Source organism: Protopterus annectens, chromosome 6.part0 (genome assembly GCF_019279795.1).
Source record: "Protopterus annectens isolate FY-2018-M chromosome 6.part0, PAN1.0, whole genome shotgun sequence".
Taxonomy (NCBI): domain Eukaryota; kingdom Metazoa; phylum Chordata; order Ceratodontiformes; family Protopteridae; genus Protopterus; species Protopterus annectens.
Window position 1 is genome coordinate 1,160,780,184 of NC_056737.1, and position 24,264 is coordinate 1,160,804,447.

Consider the following 24,264-nt stretch of genomic DNA (forward strand, 5'->3'; position numbering starts at 1 on the left):
ACCTCAGCTTCTGAGAAGTATACACCAAACAGTAGGAGGCCCAGCACTGACCCCTGTGGCACTCCACTGGTAACAGGTCTGCTGTTTGATGTGGAGTCACCCACTCAATATACTTATATAGTCAACAGACTTATATAGTCATTTAAGTTCACCAATATTCATTGACTTTCCATTCTGTCAACAGTTTTTCTTAGTGTTATGTTTTGTAGACTAGAAAGCTGTTGACAGAATGGTGCAAAATCACCATATTGCCAGATATATATATATATATATATATATATATATATATATGTATATATATATATATATATATATGGGTCTACTTCATACTATCGAATTTTCACATACCTGAAAATTACATTCATGGGACGACTTCACTGAAAATTTATTTTAACAAACACCCAGAAAACTGAAGTTGCACTCTGGGAAATTAACCACTTGGAAAGCATGAAAAAAAAAATAACCAAATCAAACCCACTCAGGTGGGGGCTTCTCCACACACCCCCTCCTCATTTGGGGGTCTGTGCCCCCTACACTCCCCCTAAATAAATATGCCAACTCCAAGATCACACTATAGTGGGGAAAAGGGCAAAGTTCTCCATGGGGGCCAAGTGGTTAGTTTTCCAGAGTACAACTTCGGTGATCCAGGGGATTGTTAAAATAAGTTTTTGGTGAAGATGTCTCATGAATGTAATTTTCAGGTAAGTGAGAATTTAATGATATCAGGTAGACCCATATATATTTAACAACAGGAATTAGGAACAGCAATGAATTACAGAAATTACCATTGGAAACACATAACGAAATGTCACAAGAGAAAAGAACACAAGAAGAGCAGGTTTTTCACATATTCCCTACCAGATTAACACCAGTACAACACAATCTACCCAGAGGAAGGTCACGGAGCAGAGGAGGCTTCAAACGCAAGGGCCAACAAGGTTTATCGAACGAAAGGATGTACAAGAAGGGATGACAAAACGACAAGGTGTAGAATCGCTAGTATGGAACATTTCTACCAAAACATTATCAGATAATAAACTAAAAGTCCTGAATAGAGGCCTTTTGTTTATATCGGTGCAAACCACTGAGGTAATTGACAGCATTTTAGACTTAAAAATGTTTACACGAAATGTATTGTTGAAATTGATGCTTCGGGAAAATGAAAATGGTGACAGAGAAGCGTTTAAGAAGCCGAGCGCTTTTATTGCAGTTGGACAACCTACAGTTGATGTGTTCAGTAGTTTGTGTGAAAAGGAATTGTTTGAACAACTTGATAGCAAAAAAAACAAAAGCTTTTTTAGGAATATGTCTAAAGATGAATATAAAGCTTTATACAGTTTAAAAAATGATCAAAATATAATAATTAAACCAGCGGATAAAGGGGGACCAGTAGTGGTCATGGATAAGTGTGATTATAATACAAAAATGAAGGAAATGTTAAGTGACCAAACTGTTTATAAGACAATAACAAAAAAACAAAAGGAAAGTCTTATTAAAAGATTGGAAAATCTGTTATATGAATTTCTTTTGGATAAACGGATAACCCCTGTTATCCAAGGTATTCCTAAAATACATGAGGACCCTGTAAATCCTCCATTGAAACCAATAGTGTCAGGAAGAAATTGGATAACAGAACCTATATCTATATATATAGAAAAAACTTTGAGACCACTAGTAGATAAGAAAAAAAATCATCTTAAGGGATTCAAAACAATTTTTGAATGAATTCTATGATTTTTTTCCTAACATATGATAACTGTTTGAGTAATGTTAAATTGGTAACTATGGATGTCCATTCTTTATTTACGTCCATACCTAACAATTTGGGAATAGATATGTGGAGAGAATATCTAACTATGGAAGGGTCTTATGATCAGAGTAAAATAGAACTGATATGTCTCCTAATGGAGCAGATACTCATTAACAATGTATTGATGTTTGAACACACACTATACCTACAAAACGATGGCGTAGCAATGGGCACTTCTAGCACAAACAGCTACGCTAATTTAGTTGTCACATCATTGGAGAATAAATGGGTAAAAAATGAGCAGCGGGGATCAATAATATTTTACAAACGATTTGTGGATGACTTGTTCCTGTTGTGGGATGGGAACCAGGTAGAATTAGAGAGTTTTTTTATGAAGCAAACACTAATACTAGTTTTCTGAGCTTTGAAACAAAGGTGTCGGATAAAGAAATTAACTTTCCCAATGTTAAACTAATTAAAATAGAAGAGGGGGAGATTACCAGTAAACTATATAGAATGGACTGTCATAGAAACACAATTTTACATAGAAGAAGTATGCACCCTGGACACATTTTTAACAATGTAGTTAAAGGACAGACATTGAGAGTGTTTAGATTAACAGCGAATGAAGAAGATTTTGAACATGAAGTGGCAGACCTCAAGCAAAAATTCAGAGAGAGAGAGAAGTTACGCAGATGAATGTGATGTTTTGATAGCAGAAGGTGTCAAATTAAGGGCCACTGTTGGTAAACCATATTTTGCAAGAAGGGTGGATGGTGATGCAGTTAGCTGACAAGATAAAAGAAAAGTAGCTAAGAGTCCCTACACAATATTCCAGTAATATGTCCATTGTGACAGGAATAATTAGGAAACATTGGCTCATTTTAACGTATGATGCTAAGATAAAGGAGATAGTAGGAGAAGACCCTAGCTTCTCTTTTAAGAATAAGAAATCCCTAAAAAGATACCTATACTATCCTAGAGAGGGTAAGGTAGGTAAAGAAGGAGAAGCCGCCCTAAAAAAAGGAACTATACCATGTAGAAAATGCAACCAATGTAAATTTATAGACACTAGCAACACTTTTTCACATCCTGACACTGGCAGAATATTTACATTTAACATACAGGCTACTTGTCACACTAAAAATATTGTATATTTAGCTGTATGTGATATCTGCTCGAATTTTTATGTAGGTAAAACTAACAGGGAACTTAGATTTAGGATATGTGAACACCTTCTACAAATTAAAAATCAGAACCTCACAAATGCTCTAGCCAAGCACGTTAGGAACACAGAACCAGACATGCATTTAGGTTCCAAGCAACAGAAAAGTTAGAGGAAAATGAGAGAGGGGGTGACACCACAAACAATACAGAGACATCAGAGGCACGCTGGATTATTAGGCTAAGGGCTGATAGAGGCTCAGGCCTTAATGAGAGAATTCCTTTAAAACCAATACTGAGAAACAGACCTTTGGCTAAATAGTATAATAAGTTGTTTAAAGTTATTTTTGTATATGAATTTTAATGATTATTTAAGGTTTTGAGCTAGTATTTATATGTACATAATTCAATATATATTATGTATTTTTATATATTTTTATGAATTAATTCATTTGTTTAGCATGAATTAGCAGCTAATATATATGTAAAAAGTATTAAATTCAGTAAGTAGTGGATGCTATTAGGTATACTGAGTATAATTAGAAAGCATTGTAAGATGCCAATTAAGTAGTTTGAGTTGATTGAGTCACTTATATAAGCTGGGTTTGTAAGTTCATATTTTATGTAAAGGTCTGAGGAACTGGTGTGAGAAGCACTATGAAAGTGCTTACCGACAATACAAGCTTGTTTTTATCATATATTACGTTTCTTCAGCCACAGGTTTGGATTGTTGATATACTTTGTGACAATACGTTTTGTTTTTGGAATATCTCACAATTCATTAGTACCAACCTTAACCTTAAAGAAAGAATACCACGAACAAACAGGAAACAGGATCCAAAAATGTTTATTCTTCTTTAGTGCCTCGACTGAACCAGTCTTCAAGAAGTATACAATACAAATGAAAAAATATTCCCCTTAAATACCCCACCTTCATCAAATAATTATAGCAGCAATCAACTAATTAAAGCAAGTATTTCCAACTGATTTCACAATTAAGGCCATGAGGAGACAAAGTATTATACTTTAAAATAAATAAAGTTTACTTAAAAAGTAATTTATTCTTTAGCATTTCATCATCACCTAATTTAACAAAAACTTTATTTAAAATAGCTTGCAATAATCTATGATCACTTTTATGATACTGCATGAAATGAATTGCAATAGAACTTTCAACTCTACATTTCTTTATATCTCTGACATGTTCTTGTAGTCAATGTTTAAACATTCTTTTAGTCTCCCTGATGTATATTAAATTGCATGGACAGCGTAAAGCATAAATAACACTAGAGGTAGTACATGAAAACCTAGATAATACAGTAAAATTCTTATTACCCGATTTGTGAAATGTTTGAACAAGTAAATCACAAACATTACACTTCCCACAAGGAAAAGTGCCCTTAGATAATTGATGTTCTCCTAAACATTCTACGGGGGCAATAAAATATGATTTAATGAGTTTGTCCGCTATACTGACACCTCTCTTATAAGAAAAGACAGGAAATCCATTTAATAACTTATTTAACTTTCCATCCCTCAATAAAAATTTCCAATAATATTTGATTTGTTCTTGCATCTCTTCACTCAAAATATTATTCAGCATAACTATATAAAACTTATTTTGAGAACTAGTCTCCTTTTTATGATGCATACACTTTTTACCTTTAAATTTATTTTTCTTGTAACTGATAGTTTGTCTTTTGAGGAAAATGCTGGTGATGTTAGTTTTAACGCATACTGTGCATTAAGCACATCTAGTATTAAATGTAAAATTGATTTTATACCAGCTTTTAGCAATGAAAGTGTTAAAAATTTTATGGACATGGTTCATTTTACATTAGAACAGATCTACAGTGATTTTAGTCAGTATAAATCTCAAATATGTTATTATTTAACTAAATGTGAATGGACAGCACTTAAAGATTTGGCACAAAGTAAACATTTAATTGTGAAGCCATTGGATAATTTACAAATGTGTTACATGCATTTACATGATACTGATATTTATAAAATTGCTGATATTCAAACTTTTCATGGGGCACTTCAGGAATACTTGGTGTTGTTAGATAAAGGTAAATGTTTAGGATATTTTACTAAAGAAGACATGAACAAAAAGTTGAATATAGACAAATGCACTGTGGCTACTTTTTACTGCTTGCCTAAACTACATAAGGTACAACAAAGTGGGGCTATTCCACCTAGTAGGCCCATAGTTGCTGCCACAAATAATTTTTTGCACAATATTGGTATTGTTGTTCATGAATTTCTTTTGCCGTATGTTCAGCAGTTAGATTCCTATATTAGGGATACTTTTGATTTTCTTAATAAAATGTCTGTAATTAATTGGAATTCAAATATGCATTGGATAACCCTGGGTGTAAGAAGTTTATATACAATTATTAAACACAGGGGTGGCATTACTGCTTTATTATCTGTGTTAGAAGAATGCCCATTATCAATGTTGTATCAAGTTATATTATTGAGTGGATTATATTTAGTTTGTATAATAATTGTTTCTTTTAATAATCAGATTTTTCATCAACTACAAGGCACAGCTATGGGGGCACCCTTTGCCCCTACTTATGCAAATATTTTATGGCCTATTTTGAAAAGAGATATATCTATCATCATAAATTTTATAAAAAAAGATGTCATAAAGTTTTATAGATATATAGATGATTTGATTTTTATATGCCAATATAGCATGAATGAAGTTGAGAGTTTTGTCAATGATTTACAGTGTAATGAATTTAAATTATCCTTTGATGGCTTGCAATATGGTCAGACAGTTGATTTTTTAGATGTGCATTTGATGGGTACTAACACTGGCCAAATTTTTACTTCAGTGTTTAGAAAATTTGAGGATGCGGGGCTATTTTTTACATGGTTCTAGTTTTCACCTGAGACATTTAATTAATTCCCTACCTTATGGGGAATTATTGCGTTTATGTAAAATTTGCAATAATACAACTGATTTATTTAAAGCTATTACATCAACTACTCAGATGTTTTTGAATAGTGGGTATTCTTTATTCACTATTCAGGATGCTTTGGATAAAATTAGTGCAAATTATTTAGTAAATGTTAATAAATTTAAAGGTAAAAAGTGTATGTATCATAAGAAGGAGACTAGTTCTCAAAATAAGTTTTATATAGTTATGCTATATAATATTTTGAGTGAACAGATGCAAGAAAAAATCAAATATTATTGGAAATTTTTTATTGAGGGATGGAAAGTTAAATAAGTTATTAAATGGATTTCCTGTCTTTTCTTATAAGAGAGGTGTCAGTATAGCGGACAAACTCATTAAATCATACTTCATTGCCCCTGTAGAATGTTTAGTAGAACATCCATTATCTAAGGGCACTTTTCCTTGTGGGAAGTGTAATGTTTGTGATTTACTTGTTCAAACATTTCACAAATTGGGTAAGAAGAATTTTACTGTATTATTTAGGGTTTCATGTACTACCTCTAGTGTTATTTATGCTTTACGCTGTCCATGCAATTTAATATACATCAGGGAGACTAAAAGAATGTTTAAACATCGACTACAAGAACATGTCAGAGATATAAAGAAATGTAGAGTTGAAAGTTCTGTTGCAATTCATTTCATGCAGTATCATAAAAGTGATTATAGATTGTTGCAAACTACTATTTTAAATACATTTTTTGTTAAATTAGGTGATGATGAAATGCTAAAGAATAAATTACTTTTTAAGGAATCTTTATTTTAAAGTATAATACGTTGTCTCCTCATGGCCTTAATTGTGAAATCAATTGGAAATACTTGATTTAATTAGTTAATTACTGCTATAATTATTTGATGACGGGGGGGTATTTAAGGGGAATGTTTTTTCATTTGTACTGTATACTTCTTGAAGACTGGTTCAGTCGAGGCGCTAAAGAAGAATAAATATTTTTGGATCCTGTTTCCTGTTTGTTCGTGGTATTCTACCTTTGTATCCTGCTTCTTGGTGGTTTTGCACTTAACCTTAAATAAATCTGCATTTATATATATATATATATATATATATATATATATATATATATATATATATATATATATATATATATATATATATATATATATATATAGCAGGGTATGGGTGGGTGCAGGGGGTTTGCATCTGCAGGTCGGCCTGCTTTCTTTTGTCATGCTCTGTCTTTATATCCTGGGTATGAGCAGTTGGTTGATGTACTGAGTCTGATCATTGATTGTCAATTATATGTAAGCCAGAGCAACTTACATACATCCATATGTGTGGGCACGCTCACAGTTTGGTCAAATCTTACACTCATCAAAAATATATTTTGGTGTCATAATCAGTTGAGTGAAGTATTTTGCCATTGGTAGAATTGTCAAGGCACATTTTATCAGATGTAAAGCAATTGGCAGTGGGGAATAATCCCAAAACATTCATCTGTAAAGAAAGTTTCAGCCTTAGGGTTTAGTGTGTGCATGTGAGTGTTTGCGGGTTAGGGTTTAAGTAAGGACTATGGAAGTGGATACATATTTATCATGTTTATTTTAATTGGGCAGTGGTGTGTCTGAAGTGTGTGTCTGTGTGTGCATGAGTGTGCATGTGTGTCTCTGTGTGTGTGTGCTTGTGTACGTGTGCATACGTGTGTGTGCACATGTGTGCATATGTGTGCACATGTGAACAGTATGTGTTTGTGTATACATCTTGTGTAGTGACACTGTTAGGGAAGGGGTGTTGAAAATTACATGTAGGGTTGGAATTAGAGGGAGAGGTAGATAATGTGTAGGGTTGGGTTAGGGGCAGGAGTAGATATGTGTAGGGCTGGGGTTAGGGGCAGGGGTAGATACATGTAGGGTTGGGGTTAGGGTACAGGGATAGATATGTGTAGGGTTGGGGTTGGGGCAGGGATAGATATGTGTAGGGTTGGGGTTAGGGGCAGGGGTAGATACTTGTGGGGATGGGGTTAGGGACAGGGGTAGATGTGTTTAGGGTTGGGGTTGGGAGATTGGGAGGAAATGTGTAGGACTGGGGTTAGGGGGAATGGGTAGATACATGTAGGGCTGGGTTTAGGGGCAGGGGTAGACACATTTAGGGTTGGGGTTAGCAGACAGGGGTATGGTTAGGGTTAGAAAACACAAGTAAGGGTGGGCAAGTACACAGAAGACAACAACCATCAAACAGAAAAATATAAGCATTACTAATGCACAGCAACAATGTAAAATACGGCAGTTTGTCCCAGCATATGTGAATAAAATATTAACATTAGCAGTATTGGAATGACCCTTGGAGATACTAGCTTCTAATATAATTATGAACAAAGGTACAGTGACTGAAATTTCCATAGCTTGTAATGCACATGGTCAAGTTCATATTCTTACAACTGAGTCAGTAAGTGAATACATAAATCAGTATTGAAAATAAGTGTTACATTATTTAGACCTTGAACTTTCCCAGCATATGTGGGTCTGAGCTAAACAAACTGCAGCTGAGCTGTGCGTTAGAATTACAAATGGTTAGCTGTATCTGCATGAGCGAAATATGAAGATGAACAGGTGCCGCAGTTAAATTCTGTGCAAAGCTTAAATTAATGGATAAAGTAATATATGCTGACATTTAGAAAGACACAGTAAATAATATAATTAAATAGATAGTATATCGAAGCACCTGTCAGACTTAGTAATGCTGCCAAGTGCTTATTTTCAATAAAGCCATTTGCAATGAAAATCTGTTCAGTTCTTCCAATAAATGCTGACCACAACTCAATGATTAGCTTAAATTCATCAGTTTTCTCAAAATGAGTTATTATTAAAACACAATGAAAGCTCACATAGCACTAAACCAGCGTAAAGTATCCTGTAAAATCCTATAAATAAACACACGATAAGCAAGTGTAGGCCCACCAGAAATAGTATTGCTTTTTGTAACTGTTATACAGTTCATATTGTTTATTACATCAGATGTGATTAAGAAGGTTTTAAGACATCTTTTTGGACTGTTTCTGGGTGATCTACACTTGTTTACTGTGTTTATTTATGGGATACCTTATGTTGCTTTGGCAATACATGAGCTTTCATTGTGTTTTAGCGTTTGGATTTTGACTGCACGTCACATGCTTTGTGGTCTTGGGTTATGAGTTATTAGTATTAGTATTCTAGCACAGATTATTTTGTTACCTGGCGGATATGTTTCCCCTGTGTTCTGTACCGAGAAAGAATACAAGCTAGACTCTACAAGTTGTGAGGTCATGTGATGTCACAGTTCATACTGTACCCTGTGCTCCCATTGTACGTTTGAGGACCATGAATGCAACCCTGGGAACAGAGAGAATTTAAGTGCAATTTCAGGGACAGATACTCTATGAAATAGTTGTATGTCAGAGTATTGCTTCATTCTTGGAGTTGGTATACACAAATATGGGACATGCAGTCCCCCACACTGAGGTCCAGGTGGACTTGCCCCCCCCCCCCCACATACAGAAAATCATTTTTAGAGTGTGATAGTGAGCTCTGCATTTGTCTGTTCTGTTCTGATTATCCCAGTTACCGTTTTGGAGTTTGGGGACTTTCACTGAAGAGTCTCACTATTTTGACAAGACACCCTGCAGCAGTATCTGCCTTTACGGATACCTGAAGCTGACACAGAGCAATGCAAGGTTCGTTATTCCTTCAGCTATCAGTACAAAAGGCTGTAATGGCTGCTAAATGAGAAACGTCCAATTGTTCAACAGAAATTGCAGCTTTAATTGTACATTTTAACTTAGACATCTCTGTGTGATATATTTTGCATTAGTCTTTTTCAGTTCTGGTCCCTTTAATCTGAAAGCTGAGCGCTGATATATATATCTATACTTAAATATCTATACCTATGTAAATATCTATATGTGTGTGTGTCTGTATACATCTTTCTCTCCTCTCTATCTCTCTCTATATATTTATATACACACACGCACACAGAGATATCGAATGATCAGATATGGATATCTATATCTGTATCAATCTCTCTCTCTTTATATATATATGTATATATATATATATATATATATATATGTATATATATATATATATATATATATATATATATATATATATATATATATATATATATATATATATATGGGTCTACTTTGTTTTGCTGAATCTCATTTCACTGAATTTCATTTCACCCCAACCACTTCGCTGAAAACACAAATTACTGAAAACTCATTTCACTGAATCTCATTTTACTGAACTAAACTTAGTGTATATGGCACTGTGAAGAGTACTGTAAGGCAAGTAAAAGGTATATGCCCTTTTCCGCAATGTAGTGCAATCCTGGAGTTAGTATATATAGCTGTGGGGGCATAGCCCCCCACCTTGTTTATTTTATATTGTATTTTACCAAAAACTTCAAAACAATACATTTTAAATGGTTTACTATCATTTCCTCAAATAAGCTTGTCTTGAGTGTTCAGATTTCTGAATCAGAATATCGGAAATCCCAACACCGAACACAATAAATGTAGAATGCAGCATTTTGGTAAAGTCGACATCTCAGAAATGTCGACTTTACCAGAAATGCAGCACTTCTTGTCAACAATAACAAAACACTTTTGCAGGGGGGCAAACCCCCTGCACCCTCCATGTGGGGGGCTGTGCCCACCACTCCCCCTGCTACTTATATATCCAAGATCGTACTACAGTGAGGGAAAGGGTACATTTCCGACCACCACTATAGTGTGATCTACATTCAGAATGTTGAAATTCACAACAGCGAATGCACACTAGTATTCGCTGTTGTGCATTTCAACATTTTGTTTCCATTATTACAGCATGCCATTTCTGCCGATCGGACAGATGGAGTTCAAATGAAGTCCAATTGCCCTTGCGATAGTAAACCTTTTAAACAATAGACATGCATAGTTTCAACAGCAATGATTAAGTCTTTCCAGAAGACAATAATGTACTCAAACTAAGTGGGGAGCTACGCCCCCCCATAGTCCCCAATGTGGGGGGTACTGTACCCCACACCCCCCAACAACATATACTAACTCCAGGATCACACTACAGTGGGGAAAAGGGCATATATCTTTTACTTGCCTTACAGTACTCTACACAGTGCCATATATATTAACTGCAGTTCAGTGAAATGAAATTCAGTGCAACGAGTTTTTAGTAATTTGAGTTTTCAGCTAAGTGGTCGGGGGTGAAATGAATTTCAGTGAAATAAGATTCAACAAAACAAAGTAGACCCGCACACACACACACACACACACACACACACACACACACACACACACACACACACACACATATATATATATATATATATATATATAGATATATGAGGCTCTAGTTCATATGATTGAATGTCCACATAACTGAATTTTAAAACATCGAACCATAAATGTTCGAATCCTGGAAGCTCAAACCAGAAAAAACACATTGGGCACCTGCTTTTGTGGAGGGCACAGTCTCCCTTGTATCTCTCACTTGGAGGGCTGCACCCTCACACATCTGCTACTTATATATTCCAACTCCAAGATCTCACCATAGTTGGGAAAGGACCAATACCCCAATCCCTGCTATGAAGCGATCCCACACATCCAGGTCCCTTCAAAAAGAAACACTGTTTGGTTTCTTTATATTGGTTCAGTCTTCCAGAATTCAAGCATTTCATCTCGATCTTTTGAAATTCAATTACGTAGGCACTTGATCATATACTAGGGATCCATATGAGCGTATTATGAATTTACTTGCAGAAACTTGACATTCACTAAGTCGATTTCTACAAGTTGAAACTGACTACAGTCGATCAAAATGTGTCTGAAATTGTATCAACTGCAAAAGGAAAACAATCACTCTCCTTTTATGATTGATTAAGTAAAGAAAAAAAATCTTAACAATAACATTTTACATACTTTGAATAGTGATACTACTTAGGAAAAAGGTTTCTCATAATGTGAAGTGTAAGGTTAAGCTAAGGGTCGGGAGTAGTGTTAGGGTTGGGCTTGTACCTCTGTCTACCTTACTCACGTGTGCTAACCTTAATCTTAACTCTGCCCCTAACCTTACACATAGGCTTAAGAAAACCCCTTCCACTAACACTACCTCTTCACAAGATACTCAGACGCAGGTCCCACACACTAAAACACATGCACATCACTAAAACTATTCCCTTCATCCATCCGTCCTCAACCTCTTTTCCCATTTTTTGTACATGGGGTTGGGGTGTCACTTCAGCAGTGGCAATCATCTCGAGCCAAGATTTACACTGTCAGGGGGCTAGCCTTGCCACAGTAGTTCATTCATACCACTCACGACCAATTTAGCGTGTCCAATCCACCTACTGCATGTCTTTGGAATGTGGGAGAAAAACCACAGCAAACCCATGTGACTGCAGGGAGGAAGTGCAAACTCTGCACAGAAGACACTCCAGCCAAGAATCGAACCAGGGAACCTCTTGCTGAGAGACAACAATACTAACTGCTGCACCACTATCCCCTTATCTAGCCTTATTCTAAATCTAACTTGTAAATACACATACACACATTCCTACCCTTAATTACCAAGCTTTTGGTATATCTGAAAGTTTTGACATTGTCACATATTGCCAGTTACAGTAACCTAAAGCATATGCCATAGAAATAACTAGGCAGACAACATTCCTCCAGTCTGCAAACCCTGAACTCGAAAAAGAATATTATCAACCAAAAAACACAGATGTGCAGTCTGTTGACATACTGAGCATTCAACATAAAAAAAAAGCACCCATATATCATAGGCAAGTACTAGGTTAGATATCCTTGTGAGTCATTTTAAGTCTAGGCAATTTCCTGAAGGTGAAAATCGTTGAGGTAAACACTTTAACCATTATTCCAACTTTCAGCTCTAGGGAGAGAGCATAGAGGTACAGACAGAAAGAAAGTGAGGGAGAAAGACTGCGGCTAAATCATTTTTTTTAAGTTTGTCATTCATGAGTTAGCATTCTTTATGTAACAACTCCAACGTAAGACTGCCTCACAACAACAGGTTTCATCGTGAGGTAATCATTGTAAAATCAGATATTTAGGAACGTTTCAGCTTACAGGTATGCACTACCTTTTTCTAACCTCCAATAATACTGAGATTAGTTAAATAACATTAAAATATATGTTTATTCCTTCCTTACATTTTCTTTATAGGACATTTTTAGGATTGTATGGGACATTGCTGATAGTGTGTAAAGGCAGTGAAGTAAATGGCATTCTGTTTAAGGTACTATGTAAATAGCACCTGTTTAAGGTACTATGTAAATGGAATTCTGTTTAAGGTAGTATGTAAATAGCACCTGTTTAAGGTAATATGTAAATAGAATTCTGTTTAAGGTAGTATGTAAATAGCACCTGTTTAAGGTAGTATGTAAATGGCATTCTGTTTAAGGTAGTATGTAAATAGCACCTGTTTAAGGTAATATGTAAATAGAATTCTGTTTAAGGTAGTATGTAAATAGCACCTGTTTAAGGTAGTATGTAAATGGCATTCTGTTTAAGGTAGTATGCTGTATAATCCCAGCAGAGGGAATCATCATCATGGTGTGCTACTTACCTTAATGAAAGCTTGAGCGTTGGCATAATGGTTAAGGTTTACCTCTTAGACAACAGGTACATGGTTTGATTTTTCACCAAAGGAAACTGGCTTGGCCTTGACTTATAATGGCATACTAGGACAGTTAGCTTAATGCATGCTTATGACAAATGGCTGTGCATTATTCAAGTGGAAAACACTACAAAATCTGTATAATAGAATACATGCCAAATGCAGTTTTCTTAAAGCTTTAAAATGACAGCTTTACAGCTCATGCTGATGTTTTGTGCCATTACTGTTCTTAAAGGTACATCAGCAAAGAAGGAGAAAAATATAACCCAGTTCTAACGTCTGTACACTTTTATAAACATGTATACGTAGATATTATGATAACAAATGAAACCTTTTGTAATTATTTAAAACTTTGTATTCTGTGGAAAATAAGGGTATAGTACCTAAACAAAATTAGCAGGCCCTGTCAAAAACAAATGCAAAATATTTTCTCTCCAAATCATAAAAGTGAGTGGAAGATAAAACTGAGTCTGATATATGGGTCTTGTATGAGTATTATAAATGCAACTCAAGATAGTAATCAGTACAATATAATGCCTTTAAAATTCTACCAGTTTGGATTCATTAAGATGTCTTACTATATGGCCTTCTGTGGCTTCTCCCAGCAGCCCTCCAAAAGTGATGACAGGTGACATACAAGCACAGTACAGAAATAAAAATGATGCTAAACACTGCAAACTGAAGGCATCCCGGTAATCACTGAAGTAAAATGGAGCTTTTCTCTTTATATCCAAAAATAGTCCTCCACAGAACCTAGCAGAGAAACAAAAAGAGAGGAAGGGGAAACACTGTTTAAAATACACCATGAAATGTTGAGAAGAAAAAAATTACTTAAACAAGATGCAATAAAAAACGGAACCGTCATGCAGTTATGTAAACAAATCATTTTAAAGCTTCTTAAACCTTTTCTGAAATCATTATAAAATTGGCACAGTGGTAAACTTTACTTAATAACACATCTGTGGGTAAAAAGGTATGCTACATTTAGTTTCCTGAACTCCTTTAGTACAACTAATTTCTGAAAACGTAAATATTTTGGTAGTGCATGGAGCACTATGATTATATTCCCAAAACAGTTAAATCATTTCCTTGTTCTGTGCTACTTTAGCATGAGACCCACCCTTTACAACACTAAAAAGGGTGCTTAACAATTGTTAAAAACACCTAAAAAATGTGGGTCTCCCTAAGTCTGAGGCATGAAAACAAGTGCAAAACCCAGGGTCAGTCAAAATAAGAAACCAAATCAGCAGACAAAATCACTGAATATTTATTTATGCAAGTTAACAGCTTTCATTCCTAAGCAAATCGAGACTTCATCACAACTATTGTTCAACACAAACCAATCAAATTATAAAGGCATTAACTGCTTCACGTGACTTTCTTTATCAAATCAAACCTAATGGATCATCTTATATTTAAAAACCACAAATATATAAATATTGCTAAAAACTATGATATAAACTTCACATAAAATTAATAGTAATTAAAATAAACATTATTTTGAAACATTGTATTAATAACTGTTGGTTAGATTCACATTCACACATAACATTCTTTATCATTTAGAGCTTGGCTGCACACAATTTAAGAACACTGCTTAAAGAAACCATGCTTAGATAAAGGACAAATTGTGCCTGTATCCAGAATATTGCCAGAAGATGACCAGTTTGCTACTGAATTGATAAATTAATAGATATATTTGTTAATAGGGCTATTCCTTCAAAATGTTAAATGAGGTTAAGGAAGAAAGGAACAGAAATTTTTTTTTCTGTTGTTGGGCAAGGGGATACAATGTAGAAATAGGTCATGTTATGAAGCCACGCTACAAAAAAAATTTGAACAAACTATGGTAATTAAGTATGCTACTGAGAGCAGCTGTATTAAAGAAAAAAATTAGGAACAACTGGAAGTTAATTAAAATAATACTATTACCAATACATTTTTGGGTAATTGTCCACAATTTGTATACAAACGACACTGAAATCTCAAGGAGTGGTTTGAAAGAGGAAATACTATGCAAGATGCCCTTAGGGTGAATAAAGTTGGTAAGAGAATGAGGAAATGTGGTTCTTGCCAACAATGTAAGTTTGAACAATAGTTTGGATGAAGTCCAGGTTTGCTAAGGAATGAAAGCACTTAACTTATATGAATAAAACATTTGGTGATTTTATCTACTGATTTGGTTTCTTATTTTTCACTGACCCCATGTTTTGCACTTTTTTTCATGCCTCAGACTTAGGGGACCCCGACTTTAGTTGGTTCTTTGTTTTTGTTTTCAAGGTTTTCTCTCCTGTGTTGGTGTTACTTGTTAAAAGCACCGCCTATGTGCTGTTAACATCGAGTATGTGACTAAAATGTGACAGCACCAGACAGTAGACAGTAGCAGCAATGAAATGGCTTGTTTCGACTCCTGTTATTACCTGTTGTCTGCTACATAACAGCTGTTAGTTTGAATCAAACTGCTTCCCTTAGACAAGGAATACATAAAGATATCAAGCACTTCCCCATTGTTTTACTGGCTGCATCTTACTTTTGTATAACAAGTATTACATGCAGCCGATAAATCCCCATGCTCTACAAAAAACTGTGACCTAATTTCTGATCATAATGTAACATTACGTGTTCTCAAAATGGATGCCAAGATTCACTTCTCGAGATTCACTGTCCATGTGAATTTCTTGGCATCTGTGTCAAGAACACATAATATACTCATTATGATTAGAGACACCATCATAATTGTTTATATAGTATACACAGTGAATCACATGATGTAAAAATATAACAAGTAACAAACTGTTGTAGAGATAATCTTATTGTTTTATTCGTAATTCACTTTGGTAACAAGTTATGTTCATTATTGTGGATTGCTTTGCTTGAGATGTGACAGCTTGGAAAACTAAAAAGTCAAAAGACTGCATTTACATTAAAGAAAGAATTATTATACAAGTACACATATTTTTGCAGTGTTTGTATCCTCTGCCTGTTGACCATAAAATACTCTCTAGGTCTATCAGCCCATCTGTTCCCTACACCAGTCAAGCGTTGGCTGAAAGGGTCTTCGTTGAGGTGCACTGCGGGATAGTTTGAAGTTTCTTGCTCTTTCTCTGTGTAGCTCTGACCACACACACACACACACACACACACACACACACACACACACACACACACACACACACACACACACACACACACCATTAGCTTGACGAGTCCGACATGTAAAGCTATGGAATGCATCATCATGGACCTACTCTGGCTCCCACACAGTTTGGTTTTGTGAAAGGTAGATTATGCCTGCTCAACCTGGTCGACTTCTTTGAGTCAGTCAGCAAAGCTGTGTTTGAAGGCAAGGTGATTCATACAGCCCACCTTGCTCTGGCCAAGACCTTTGATACCATTCTCCACTCAGGAATCATAGAAAAACTCAGTAAGCTAGGCATCAACCCCTATACCACTAGGTGGGTTTCAAAGTTGCTCACAGATAGAACCCACAGTGTGAAAGTAGCTGACTCAAAATCAGACTGCTAATCAGTCACGAGTGGAGTCCCACAGGGTTTGGTCCTGGGTCCCCTCCTGTTTGGTATCTACTTCTCTGAAGTCCAGGCCAACATGAAGGGACTCTGGATGATAAAGATCGTAGATGATTACAAGTTGGGAGCTATTATTAACTCCCCGAGTGATGTTGACATCCTACAGAAAGGCCTCACTGAAACCAATGACTGGTGTCAGAACCATGGCCTTAAGCTCAATGCCAAAGAAATGTGTCATCATCCCCTTTGGGAAAAACCCAGTTCCCATGAATTACCACACTGATGGTAGTCCACTGAACACAGAAGGCGTTATAAGAGATCTGGGAACACAGGTTGACAGCAACCTCACTTTTGGCCACCACATTGCCACTGTGGTCAGAAAGTCCTTCTGTGTGGCACATCTCATTACTAAGGATTTTGCATCCAGGAAGAAAGAGGTCATTGTCTCCCTCTACTCTTCCCTCATTAGGCCAATCATTGAGTACAATGCCCCATTTGGCATGTACCTCACTAGACACCTGGAACAACTGGAGAGGCTGCAAAAGTACCTCACAAAGAGGACAGACTCAAAAAACTCCAACTATTCTCTGTCTCATATCGTCTACTTAGAGGCGATCTCTGCTTGACATACAAAACCATGTCTGACCCAGCTCTGTTAGAAATGCTACACCTAAAGAAATCCCAATCCCTCCACATCACACACTCCAGAGACCTCAACCTCATTACCACAATCAACAGAACATGCTGGGGGGACAGGTTTATAACCCAGAGATTGCCCATGCTATGGAATAGACTTCCCAAACATGTCAAACAGAGCACCTCACTGACCCTGGAAATCTTGATGAGTGGATGGGAAATAGAAAATTCACCCAGGAGATCACTCCACTGGCTCTACTCGACAGAGGCACTGGGGACTAAGGTCGGGTGGCACGATGCCAGGGTAATCCTATGTGCTAGGCTTGTAAAGGCTTCAGGGCCATTAGCCTAGTACACATCTATGAACCTATGAACACACACAAACACTTGAACACCTAGCAAGGTACCTGGGGAAGAGCATGCAGAGGATGCCTCCTCACTTCCGTGAAGGATATTCCCAATGAGCACTCCTGCTCCTCTCTTTGCAGTGAGTAGTGATTTCCTCAGTCTCTACCAGGGAAATTGCACTTGCCCCCAAATGAACACAAACTTCTCCCTGCCTCTCTGGGAGAGGCAAGTGGATCACACCTCTTCAATCCTCCCCCTCCCAATCAGGCTCCTCCAGTGTTGGGGTTGGTAATCAAACTCCAGTTGATTAGTTCATTATCAGGGCAAGATACTTGTATATGTACTTGGTTCACAGAGACCTGTCATTTATGTCATCTGTTTCCTAAGTATAAATGCAGGCTTGGGCTCCAAACACCCAGAGCAGGTGAGGGGTATTAAGCAACTGTTAGCCCTCCTCTAATGAATGTATGGCATTAGGAAATGTCACTGTTGTAAATTACTTTCCCCATGCAGTGATTATTAAATTAATGCTTACCCTCTCAGGTGCCGATGTGTTGTATGTGTAATTACAGGTAAATGTAACTGTGAATATTTACATTTATTCTCTACAATAGCTTCGATCATCCGTGGTGGTGCAGCGGTAGCGTTGTTGCCTCACAGCAAGAGGTTCTCCCATTTGATTCTCGGCTAGAGTGCGAGGAGTGCCTTCTGTGTGGAGTCTGCATGTCCTCCCCATGGTTGGGTGGGTGTTGGATAGACATGTGGAAATGGGCGTACCTTCGTTGAAGGTTGGGCGTCGAGCTGGCACCTCGGCGTTCGTGAAAATCTACAGTCAATCATTAGTGGATGGGAGTTCTGCTGTGGCGACCCCTAACTGGGAAAAGCTGAAAGACAACAACAACAACAACATTCTCTACATTGTAGCTTCATGATGATAGCTACAGTTACTGTTGAAAATGAAGCACTATACAGGCTCAGATTTAGTCTCCTTCCAAATGAAGAACTGCATGGCACCTCACTTAGTATCTGTAAACTTCATTCTTCCATTTTATCTACAACATGAAAAAATATGTATGTTTCAGAGCATAGCAAGCCTAGGATTTTCCGATCGGACCTGTCCACTGTCCCTGTTTGGGAGAAACATTGTTATTTTTATGCCTGACTTACTCCTGCACAATAAGTTCCTATTTTTGGAGGCGTGCTCCTATTTTCAGGCTTGATTTACCCATTCACAACATTTTTGAAACCCTCTCATCACATGTGATGTTTGAAGCTGTCTCTTACACAGAAAACACCATATGACCAACACACTAGTGACACCAATAATTTAAAGAAAGAGGACTCACATCTTACATCTCCCTTTTTCCAAAGCAAAAGTCAAAGACCTTGTGTGGCAGAATTTTGCAACACAGTTCATTAGTATCGACAGATTTTACACTGTTGCTTCGATAACATGCTTTTAATTTTTCCATCATTTTTGTCACTGTCTGTTTTTTAAACATGTTTCTCAGTACTATCCCACATTCCTACTGGAAGCAGGAAGAGTTATCTATTTGTTTTTCAAACTTTATGATAATTAGATGTCCAGATTTTTAGCTGGATATACCTACTTTTCAAGGGCTTTTGTTCCAGTTTTCACTATCCGCAGGTGGAGAGGTATGGCACCCATTTGTGTTGTAATCATGACTATGTAAGCAGTTTTGAAAATTCTAGAAACCCATGTCACACCGACTCCGAAGGAAATGCATATCAAAGTTTGCGTTCTTAATGAGGAAACTGAACTAGATCTTTAGATTCTCAGACACATAGCTCTCAACTGTAGAATGTCCAGATTTTTGGCTCATATTTTTGGTCTGTTCTTCACAAAACTTGTGGATTTCTAGTAAATCATTGAAGATTGAAGTAACTAAATAATGACAGTAATTTGACTTTCAGACTTCATATCCTTAAGAAAATGCATATGATCACAAAACCTTTTATCGTAGCAACTTTTTAAGTTTATACAAGCAATAGTTAAAATGTATCCCTATTTTGGAACCTTTGCCCTCCATTATTTTTGGCTTTGTCTTGATTTCTTGTGGTAAGAAGTTGAGAGCTATCTCAGACATAGTCTACTCTGTGCACTGGATGCTGGGAGATGCTTTCTTGCCCACAAATTGTCTGATATGTACTTTATGAACTGAACTGTGGGCCTTTCAAAAAAACGAGATATACCCTACTGTGCAAAATCTATGGCATACTGAGCATGCTCAGTAAGCTGTGTACTCCCATGATACAATGACCAGGGGCAAAGATTGGCAGCAGAGAATTCTCCATGGCAGTCTGTGTGCCTTGGATTAGAATACTTTAGGGAGTACTTGATAGTAATGACATGATCACATGGCGTGCAAATCTATGCACCAAAACAAGGCACAGTGTGACAATCTTGGAGAGGAAGGGTGGTCAAAGAACATTTCTCAACTGTTGCTGATTTGCAGAACATCCCTGAGTTTACTTCATATTTTTGCTCTGTCCCTCATATAATTTTTAATTTTCTGCTGCATTATTCATAAGTTCATAGGTATGTGCTAGGCTAATGGCCCTGAAGCCTTTACACGCCTAGGCCATGGTATTACCCTGTCATCATGCCACCTGACCTTAGTTCCCAGTGCCTCTGTCGAGTAGAGCCTCTGGAGTGATCCCTGGCATGAATTTTCTATTTCCCATCCACTCATCAAAATTTCTCTTGAAGAAGGCGAGTGAGGTCCTCTGTTTGACATGTATGGGAAGTCTAATCCATAGCATGGGCAGTCTCTGTGTTATGAACCTGTCCCTCCAGCATGTTCTGTTGATTGTGGTAATGAGGTTGAGATCTCTGGAGCATGTGGTGCGGAGGGACTGGGATTTCCTTAACTATAGCATTTTTAACAGAGCTGGGTCAGACATGGCTTTGTAAGTCAAGCAGAGATCACCTCTAAGTAGGTGATATGAGACAGAGAATAGTTGGATTTTTTTGAGTCTGTCCATATATGACAGGTGTTTAAGGCCTAGGATCCTTTTTGTGAGGTACTTTTGTGGCCTCTCTAGTTGTTGCAGGCGTCTAGTGAGGTACATGCCAAATGGGGCATTGTACTCGATGATTGGCCTAATGAGGGAAGAGTAGAGGAAGACAATGACCTCTTTCTTCCTGGATGCAAAACCTTTAGTAATGAGATATGCCACATAGAAGGACTTTCTGACCACAGTGGAAATGTGGTGGTCAAAAGAGAGGCTGCTGTCTACCTGTGTTCCCAGATCTCTTAAAACGCCTTCTGTGTTCAGTGGACTACCATCAATGTGGTAATTCATGGGAACCATATTTTTCCCAAAGGAAATGACACATTTTTTGACATTCAGCTTAAGGTCATGGTTCTGACACCAGTCATTGGTCTCAGTGAAGCCTTTCTGTAGGATATCAACATCACTTGGGGAGTTAATAGTAGCTCCTACCTTGCAGTTGTGTGTGAACCTTGTCAGCCAGAGTCCCTTCATGTTGGCCTGGACTTCAGAGAAGTAGATATCAAAGAGGAGAGGACCCAGGACTGAACCCTGTGGGACTCCACTCATGACTGGTCAGTAGTCTGACTTGGAGTCAGCTACTTTCACACTGTGGGTTCTATCTGTGAGCCTGTTTGCAACCCACCTAGTGATATAGGGGTTGATTCCTAGCTTAGTGAGTTTTTCTATTATTCCTGATTGGGGAATGGTATCAAAGGCCTTGGCCAGATGAAGGTAGGCTGTATGAACCACCTTGCCTTTATCCACATCTCTGGTGACTGACTTAAAGAAGTCAACCAGGTTGAGCAGGCATGATCTACCCTTCACAAAACCAAACTGTGCGGGATCCAGAGTTTGGAGATTCCCTATATCCTTGTTTATTAGGTCCATGATGATGTGTTCCATAGCTTTGCATATCAGATTCATCAGGCTAATGGGGAGATAGTTCCCAGGGTCAGTAGTTGCTCCTCCTTTGTGAAGAGGGATGACTGTAGCAGTGTGCCATTTGGTAGGGACAAAGCCTGAGGTGAGGCTGTGATTGAACATGAAACGCAGGTGAGGTGCCAGTTCACTCTGTAGTTCATGTAGAACACAGCCAGGGATATTGTTAGGTCCCATAGAAGCTGTATTTGTGGCCTTGGACAGTGCTGTTTTAAACTGTGCAGCAGTAATACTGGGTGCCTGGCAATTTACTGGTATTGTGATTGGTCCTTGGAGGTGTGGGGAGGGGTAAAGTTGCCACTGAATCTGTTGGCCAGTATATTGGCAATATCCATTGGCTCAGTATAGGAGGTACCATTGTGCAGTAGCTCAGAGCAAATCTTGGTATTGATGTGAAGATTCTTTACATAACTGTAGAATGCTTTGTAGTTGTCTTAACTATCTGATGAAATTTTGTTTTCATAGCTAACTTTAGAGGATTTGATGAGGGATCTCAACTTTTTGTTGAGGCTGATAAGGGAGTTTTTCCAGTCGTGGGACTTCACCTTATTTTGCATCAGTTTCCTCCTTCTGTTGTAGAGTTTATTTATGGCAGAAAAACCACCAGATTGACTTCTTTTTTTTTTGTAGGAGAGTGTCTTGGTTTTATTGGGTATGGCGAGATCCATGCATTTGTGTATGTGTTCGTACAGTGCAGTGGTGTATGGTTTGGTAGTCATGCAACTATTCTCCATTTGCATGGGTGCTGTGAAGTTAGCCACCTCTGTTTTTAGGAGCCCAAAGTTAGCTTTGGAGAAGTTTTCATGGTGGTTACATTTGCGGGGGTGGAGGGGTGGGAGGGATGTGGATTTCCAAGGTGATTAGTTTGTGGTCGGATATAACCAGGGAGGTGTTGACTGTTGGTGTAGAGCAATGGTCGCCCATGTTAGTAATGACCAGGTCAAGGTTGTTGCTACCTCTAGTGGAGGTAAGAACAAGCTGATCCAGGGCATTGGAACTAATGAATTCCAGGAAACTTTGGGCAAGTGTATTGGTACATGAGTAGTTTTCCCAGTTAATGGAGGGGTAGTTGAAGTCACCCAGTATGAGAATGTTAGGTTGGACCCTAATATTCTCCAGGGTGCTTAGCAACATGGAGTGTGAGTCTTGGGACATGGCTGGGGACCTATTGATGATCACAATCAATCAATAACGCCCGACATTACAGTTTCATACTTCCTATTATTCAGAAATGCATATTGATGCAAAACCTGTTGTTCCATTAACTTTTTTTAAACTGAATTAAGAGTTATATTTAAGAATTGTACTTGATTTTGGGCCTATCCCCCCATTATGTTTGGTTTCCTCAAGAGTCCTTGAGCAAAGAAGTTGAGTGGTATGTCATATTCTCACACATACAAACAATTGCATATGTATGTGTGTGCACGTTTGTATGTGTGACTGTATGTGTTTGAATGTGTGTATGAATATGTGTATAACTGTATGTGTGGCTGTAAATGTGTGTGTGTGTGTGTGTGTGTGTGTGTGTGTGTGTGTGTGTGTGTGTGTGTGTGTGTGTGTGTGTGTGTGTGTGTGTGTGTGTGTGTGTGTGTGTGTGTGTGTGTGTGTGTGTGTGTGTGTGTGTGTGTGTGTGTGTGTGTGTGTGTGTGTGTGTGTGTGTGTGTGTGTGTGTGTGTGTGTGTGTGTGTGTGTGTGTGTGTGTGTGTGTGTGTGTGTGTGTGTGTGTGTGTATGTGTGTGTGTGTGTGTGTGTGTGTGTGTGAGTGTGTGTGTGTGTGTGTGTGTGTGTGTATATATATATATATGTGTGTGTGTGTGTGTGTGTGTGTGTGTGTGTGTGTGTGTGTGTGTGTGTATGTGTGTGTGTGTGTGTGTGTGTGTGTGTGTGTGTGTGTGTGTGTGTGTGTGTGTGTGTGTGTGTGTGTGTGTGTGTGTGTGTGTGTGTGTGTGTGTGTGTGTGTGTGTGTGTGTGTGTGTGTGTGTGTATATATATGTGTGTGTGTGTGTGTGTGTGTGTGTGTGTGTGTCTGTGTGTCTGTGTGTGTGTGTGTGTGTGTGTGTGTGTGTGTGTGTGTGTGTGCGTGCGTGTATGTGATATGCAGATTTAGACAGCGGGATGATCGTTACTGAGTTGCAGCCAGGTTTATGATGTGTCTCACTGGCAACAGAATATAAGAAAATCTGAAATGACAGGCTGTTTATTAAGCCATTCCTTTGTAATGGCCACTAGCTGCATCCTCCTTGATAACTGACAGGCTGTTTATTAAGCCACTCCTCTGTAATGGTTG

At 37.6% G+C, this 24,264-nt stretch overlaps 1 protein-coding gene across 1 annotated transcript in view; it reads right to left on the reverse strand.

Annotated features, from left to right (window-relative positions):
- Positions 1-24,264, reverse strand: part of SLC4A10 (solute carrier family 4 member 10) — a 3,247,445-nt gene that overhangs the window by 1,048,473 nt on the left and 2,174,708 nt on the right. The window contains exon 12 of the mRNA XM_044074780.1: positions 14,088-14,262. Within this exon, the coding sequence (XP_043930715.1) occupies positions 14,088-14,262 (175 nt within the window). The remainder of the gene's footprint in view (positions 1-14,087; positions 14,263-24,264) is intronic.